This window comes from Centrocercus urophasianus, unplaced genomic scaffold (genome assembly GCF_019232065.1).
Source record: "Centrocercus urophasianus isolate 14NV4802_14NV808 unplaced genomic scaffold, USGS_Curo_1.0 seq_14, whole genome shotgun sequence".
In the NCBI taxonomy this organism is placed as follows: Eukaryota; Metazoa; Chordata; class Aves; order Galliformes; family Phasianidae; genus Centrocercus; species Centrocercus urophasianus.
This window is the reverse complement of record NW_024884586.1, coordinates 5875919-5882927: the sequence shown is the minus strand read 5'-3', so window position 1 is coordinate 5882927 and position 7009 is coordinate 5875919. Positions and strand designations below refer to the sequence as shown.

At 44.9% G+C, this 7009-nt stretch overlaps 1 protein-coding gene across 1 annotated transcript; it reads right to left on the bottom strand.

Annotated features, from left to right (window-relative positions):
- Nucleotides 1-259: 259 nt before the first annotated feature.
- LOC122157556 (L-lactate dehydrogenase A chain) lies at nt 260-6028 on the bottom strand. Its single transcript, XM_042813325.1, has 8 exons — nt 5949-6028; nt 5004-5138; nt 4133-4250; nt 3273-3446; nt 2657-2830; nt 1745-1862; nt 1230-1353; nt 260-1048 (listed from the first exon to the last, which is right to left on the bottom strand). The coding sequence occupies exons 2-8, from the start codon at nt 5127-5129 to the stop codon at nt 884-886; spliced, it is 999 nt and encodes a 332-aa protein (XP_042669259.1). The 5' UTR covers nt 5130-5138; nt 5949-6028; the 3' UTR covers nt 260-883.
- Nucleotides 6029-7009: the final 981 nt, after the last annotated feature.

Here is a 7009-nt window from a genome sequence, read left to right as displayed (position 1 = left end):
GCTGCTGACATCCAATGATTGTTTTCCTAAGTAAGCTTAGCAATGGTTCTCTTGTCTTGCCTTGTTCTACCCTCAGGTTATGGCCACTGTAGAGTGTATCATACAGTACCTTACAAGCCTTAATGTTTCATTGTTGTTGTTTTTCTAAAAAAGAATGCTAGGAAAAACAAAGACCTCTGCATTTGTTGATGTACTGCCTCCAAGGCCAAGAACATGATGGACCAGAATGCCCTCTCAAAAAAGACTCAGGAGGCTGAAATACATTTTATGGTTTATTTGGTGTTGGAGCTGGTACTACAGGTCATTGTCTTGTTGCATATATAACTTTAACCTTTTCTTTAAATGTGCTTTGGAGACAAATTTACAACTAGTCCGATACGGTACACAAAAATAAGTTTTTCTAAAAAAAAAAGTATACACAAGTTCCAAAGAAGTGTTAGGAAAATATTTGGACCTACCAACAGTGAAATATTTAAGCTATTCAGCTGGCAGAGAAGGTTTGTCAATCAGTTTGACAATCCTGTGACTGCAAGAAGATAGTCTTTGGTTTCACGTTGTGTTAGTTAGCTGGTTAGCTATTGTTCTGGCTCATGTTTAGACAACGTGAGGAAAAGGCAGTGCTGCTTTGAATGCTGGATTGATGTCACACCACTTCACTGTACAATACTAGGTGACTGGAGCTATGGCTAAGAATATAAGTGTCTGAGGACAGGGAAAACCCTACAATAGTTTCCTAATTGCGATCTTTAGGAAACTCATTTGTTCAGATCTTAGTTTGTGTTCTAGTTGAAATACACCAAAGGATTTGACCTACTTGGAAAGTGCAACATTAAGACAAACCACTAAACCGTTAAACTGCAAATAGTGAATTGCTTGGACAACTTTAGAACTGTAGTTCTTTCTGAATTCCCCAGAGTGTATCTGCGCTCTTCTTTATTTTCTCCTCTTCATCAGGTTTTAGGATCATCTTCACTACATCAGTGATGCCACTGCTGCCCAGTACACAAGGAACACTTAAGAAGACATCATCTTTTATTCCGTGCAAGCCCTGAAAAGTAGGTAAGGATAGTTAGGCTAGGGTTTGTGCACATCTGCTTTAGAGAGTATTCTAATGTGGAAAATTCAAGTAAGCTTAAGAGAAATTTGAATGTTGTCACTGTTCCTCGGGATTCTTAAGTTTTTAGTTCTCAGTTAAAACAAAGAAAAGTCAGCAAGGAAGAGCTGCTCACCTTAACAGCTGTAGAGACTGGGTGCACTCTTCTTAAGTTCTTCATAATAGTTTCAGCTAGATCTGCCACGGAAAGGCCAATAGCCCATGACGTGTACCCCTTCAGTTTGATGACCTCATAGGCACTGCAAAGTGAAAGTTACTTATTAAAAAGCAAGTAGCATCAATGGAACTAATTGACAGCTGTAGGAAAGGCTTTTGATCCCTTAAACAATTTGGAGACAGCGGAGATTTGACTGATAGCTGACCGGATTGAAATGCACTGTTTGTACTTCACACCGTGCCCCTCACTAACACTAGAAACTTGGAAGTTAAAACATTTTCTTTATTTAAAGCTCACTAACCATGAAAAGTTAACTGCCAAATCTATGTTAGTCCTTAAAACACTGAAGTAGTATTATTTCTGCATTGTTTGACCTTCGTTTTGGGCCACTTACTAAACCAGAAATCAGTAATGCAGTTCAGAGATGATGTTCAACATGAGATCATACGATGGAGAACTAAAAGCAGTATTACCTGTCCACCACCTGCTTGTGAATATCCTTCCAGTGCTCCTTGTCTGCATCAGTTCCCATGTCTGGATGAAGAGCCTTCAAGGAGACACCAGCAACATTCACTCCGCTCCAGACAGGCACTGAGTTGCAGAGAGATTAAATTACCTCACAAAGTAAAGAATCTTCCCAGAAGACAAGAGTGTAATTCTCAGATTAACAGTTAAGGTAGGAACTACCTGGATTAGTTTGTGACGCATCACTGACGTGGACTTGATTCCAAAAACAGTATAAAATATGAGACCAATTGAAGTTGTAGGGTAAGAACCCCACAAGTCATGAACTAAAACTGGCAGTAAGTCCATGCTTTGCAACAGTTCCTCAAAATAAAAATGGATTCCAAATGCACTCTATTGGGTGTCAGGAAGCAGACAGTGCTGCTCTGCTGTTGCTAGAGAAGTGCAGACTAAGTGAGAAGAGTATTGTTCTTTCTCTTGTTCTCATCTAGACTTGACTCCACACTTCCATTCTTAAATATGTCTCCTGAAGTAGTGAAGACAACTGAGTGATTCCCTCTAGATACAGTGGGAATCTCTGGGAGTCTCTTGCCGGGATCTTCACCCTCTTGCTTCTTCAGTATGCTTTTTAGAGAGTTATGAGAACAACTTAGCCTAGACATTTTTAGTCTCCTTAGGTTACAGTAATGACCTTTTCTAAGCAGAGTAACTCAGGTCAAATATAGATCATCTAGGGTTACTCTGTTGCTGTAGAAGACTTAAAGTAGGACTTGCATTCTTAAGTTCCTGCAGTGCATAAGTTTCTGAGCAGCATTCTTGTGTAGCCCTTGCAGATTATGTTTCTTGCAAAATAAATAAATAAATAAATAAATAAATAAAATGAGAAGAAGCTCTGTGTAACAGCCAGGTTTTGCCCTTACCACTGGAGTCTCCATGCTCTCCAACAATCCACCCGTGGCAGCTCAGAGGATGGATGCCCAGTTTTTCTCCCATGAGGTGGCGGAAACGGGCTGAGTCCAGATTGCAGCCACTACCAATAACACGGTGTTTAGGAAAGCCACTGATTTTCCAGGCCACGTAAGTCAAAATATCCACTGTAAGTAGAACCGGGAGGATAAGTGCCAGTCACAAGCAGTCTGATATCTGGGGTAGTATCTTCTGCTTATTTGTAGGGATTTTATGTGCATGCCAGGTGGCACAGAGAGTGAAGCAATGCTCATCACCAGGTCCAGCAGTGGGCTAACATGAGCACTATTTTAAATGCAAAATTAAGAGGCTGCTATGCATATAATTACCAGTGCTCCCTACTTTGTCCTGTGCTGAACTGGCAGCCCAAAGTTGGAGGGAGCCTAATTGGTTTCTCAAAGAATCAACTTGCTGAGGGTGGAGAAGGAAGATGACATTTCTTGTTATGCACTCAGTTGGCATAGCTACTTTACTAAAACCTATGCTTGGCTATATTGATATAATGACACCACTATACTGAAGAAAATAGTATTCTAAACCGAATCTCTTGATAAGCAACACGAGACAAACCTGGGTTTGAGACAATCAGCAGCTTGCAGTGAGGACTGTATTTCACAACGTTGGGAATGATGAATTTGAAGATATTGACGTTGCGTTGGACCAAGTTAAGACGGCTTTCTCCTTCTTGCTGACGGGCACCAGCAGTGACAATGACCAGCTTGGAGTGTGCAGTCACGCTGTAATCTGAAAACAAAAGGCTGCGTGTCAAACGTGACCTCTTTCTATTTATGGTTCAGGAGTCCAGTTGCTTTTAGCATTGATATCTAAAACTCCCAAGTTTGAGGGTTGTTTTTTGCTTCCGTAAAAAGTTTATCGCTGCAAGTGGCAACCTTAAAAGCACGTTCAAGTCTTACTAAGCAGAAATTGACTAACAGTATTTCATACTTGTCAGCCATTGGTGGGCATCCAGGGTAGCTGTTGGGATGGCCTCTAGTGGAACAGTTGCATAGGAGGAGAAGCAAGAAGGCACTGTACTCATTATTTACTACGTGTGGATGCTGGAGCCACATATTTACTAGGGTGTGAGACTGCTATTACTTGCCCTTGTCAAGCTACCATTGAGCTTTAAGCTGTCCACCATTTATAGCTGACAAATAACCAGCAAAGGATTCAGAAGCTAACTGCCTGGGAAAGGAAATTCTTAGAGGTTCATGGGTACTTAAATTTATTTTTCTGTACTGAAAGTACTAGTTGGACCAACCTTAAAAAGATGCATGAAACTGTGTCACCTGAATACTGTTTCTGTAGGAACAGAAATGAAGCTAGCATCCCTCATGCTTAGGATGACAGGACAAGTGCTAGACGTGAATGGCCGGTTTGATGTCGCTATCGACTAGAAATAGGTGACTCCATCGGAACCAACTACTTGCCTTTGCCAGATGTAATCTTTGGTGTTCTGAGAAAGAGGCTGCCATGCTGGAGATCAAGCATTTCTCCTTTCAGCTTGTCCTCCACAACATCAACAAGGGTAAGTTCATCTGCCAACTCCTGTGTGAGACCAGCATTAAAGAGTTCCGTTTATTACGAATTATTTACTCAGAGAAAACTGCGAAGTTATGATTCTTTTATGAGTAGCGATCAATTTAAGCAACTGAATTCATCATGACTTAATTTCCTCCCAGACTGGGTTTTTAAATTAGTCTCCTGGGATATCCACTTTAGTTGTATACCTTTCATATCTACGTTGTATGTCAAACAGTTGGACAATTTAGCAGGACAGTGATGAAGAATAACTTAATACTTGTTCATAAGCAACCTAGTTTGCAATTAAGTAAAACAAGACTGGTGTTGCCACAGTATTTTCAATGTAATAATGCAGTGCGGAAGACAATTCAGACTGCCTTGGACCTCTTTTTCCAATTCACTCTTCAAAGAACTATTCCATTACCTTTCTCAGCTTCAGACAAAATGACTCCTGAGTTCTTACTTTTTCTGTATGCCTAGAATGTTAGATGGCTTCTGCTTAGAAGGGCATCTGGAAGTCAGCCAATGGTAAATACAGCTCCTAAGAGCATATTGCATCTGATACTGGAGAAAACCTGGTTTAGAAGAACTACAAGCCATCAACAGGAAATTGCTGAAATTTGCTGCTTCTTTTCAGGCTCAAGTAAAGGAATTACAACCAAAAGGTCATCATACATGCTAGCTCAATTAGTCTAGTAAGGGAGATTACTTCTTGTCCCACCCTTTGAGGTTTCAGGTAGTCTGAACTGCACTGCTTCATTCTCACTTGACACTTACCTTCATCAGGATGCTGATGGCACAAGCCATTCCAACTGCACCCACACCAACCACGCTGATCTTATTGTGGGCATGAGGGTGCTCCTCTGTGTGGACATTGTGGATGAGATGTTCCTTGAGAGACATGGTGCACAGCTGAAAGAAAAGCAGCGCATTATTTCTGCAGGCTTTGGAGCTTCCAGACACTGGAATGTTCACAACAAGCAGATAGTAAAATAAGATGGTAAAAGATAGTAGGAAAATGCGTCTAAATTACATGCCTAAGGTGTGTGGCAAGTGGTTAAAAGCTGAACTGCTGTTGCCAATCCACCATTTAAGATCGTTCCTGCAAACACAGCCTGAGAAGTACTGATGATATAGCTGGATGGCACTCCAGCAGCATTAGCAGAATGCTCTCAGCGACCATCCATGTCACATGTAGGTAAAGGAAGCCATTTTAGTGCTTCTACAGACAGTACAGCCTGCCAACCTCCAGTCCCGCTGCCCTGAAAAACCGGTATTCTATGTCTCAAGCCTTTTCGGAGCTGAAGTTACACAACACCTTCGCAAGGCCTTCGCAGAAACGCTGTGCTCCTCAAAGTCTACTTTATGTATTTGTTTCTAAGCAGAACCTCCATCCTGCATAAGGCACCTTGCTCCTCGTGTCCCCAGAACATAATAATACTCCCGAGTACGGCTACCTGCTCTCCAGTCTCACTTTTATTTTTTTAATTTTTTTTAAGCCATCGACGTGCCTAGAGGGCCGTAACCTCCACGTGCCAAGCTCTCGTTTCCCAGCAGGGCACACAGGCACTCGGGCAGCGAGGAGAGGAATCGCAGCTGGGTGCTCGGCGATGCGGGCGCGGCTCGAGGCCTCGCGCGGGAGCCAGCACCCACCGCACCTTCCCCGGAGCGGCTCCCCTCCCTCACCTCTCCCCCTCAGCGAACGCCCCGGCCGGCACCTACCCGGTGTCTTTCCCTCGCAGCGCGGCAGCGGTCGTGACGGGGCGGGTGAGGCGGCCGCCGCCTTAAGTAAGGGCCGGGCGGCTGACGTACGGCGGGCGGGACGCGGCGATGGGGACGTGCCCGCCGACACGTCGGGGCGGAGGGCGGCAGGCGGCGGGGGAGGGGGAGCGGAGTGGAGTGGGCGGCCGGCCGGCAGACCGGCCGGTGGCAGAACGGCGCGTATCGGTCAGTGTTCGCGCGCCCGCTGAGGGGCTGAGAGCGGTGTGGTGAGCGCTGCGCTGCCTTCCGTGTGGGCGCCCGTCTGAGGGGATCCGCACAGCGTGCCCTGTGCCGCCATATGGTACGGGGTTGGCCTGCACCACCGCTCTCGTCGACCCGTGCCATTTATGTGCCCGTGGGTGCATCTTATTGTGTGTAAGGCTCGCACTTTGTAAGTGAAGGGACTTGCTGCTGCTGTGACACCTCACTGACATCCCAGCCATGTTCTGCCATGGCGACCTGATGGGGACGGTGCCTCATTTCTTTGGGAGTCTGTTAGTGAAACCAAAGAAACAAGAAACGCAGCTGAGGAAACATCTGAAAAGGCTTGCAAAATAGGATAAGGAGAGATGTACGTCAGTCTCAAGCCAGAAACACAGAGTTTTGGTTCTCACCATAAAGACGGGTCCTTTCACCAATGGACGTGTTGGTTGCAAAAACCAGAAATGCTCTGTGCATTGCTGGCGCTGGGGGGACGAGTGACTGCTGTGAGGCGAGCAGGGTGGGCTGCAGGAGCTGTGGGACAGAGGGGAAGGTGCTGCTGAGCAGCCCTAATGCCACCTGCATGCAGAACAGAAGGCAGCCGTAGCATGTAGCTGTGCTGTTCTGTATTACGTGGGGTTCGCTGAGCACCTTGTTCCGTCAGCAGTCTCAAAGGCAGATTAGGAAGTTAAGTTCTGCATCCCAGGAATTCACATTGATGCTGTGTGTGCATGGGCGTGAACATCTCATCCAGTTGTAGACATCAGCATTACACAACGCTGTAAGTGTTAGTGTCTCTCTGGAAGGATAGAAAACAAACA

What these genes read in the sequence shown, in the direction of transcription:
- LOC122157556 (XM_042813325.1), bottom strand. Translation starts at nt 5,129, where the DNA reads ATGTCTCTCAAGGAACATCTCATCCACAATGTCCACACAGAGGAGCAC. An exon ending in AAAGATTACATCTGGCAAAG is followed by an intron (nt 3,447 to 4,132) that starts GCAAGTAGTTGG and finishes TTTTGTTTTCAG; the next exon opens with ATTACAGCGTGACTGCACAC. An exon ending in CAGTCTCTACAGCTGTTAAG is followed by an intron (nt 1,049 to 1,229) that starts GTGAGCAGCTCT and finishes CCTACTTTTCAG; the next exon opens with GGCTTGCACGGAATAAAAGA.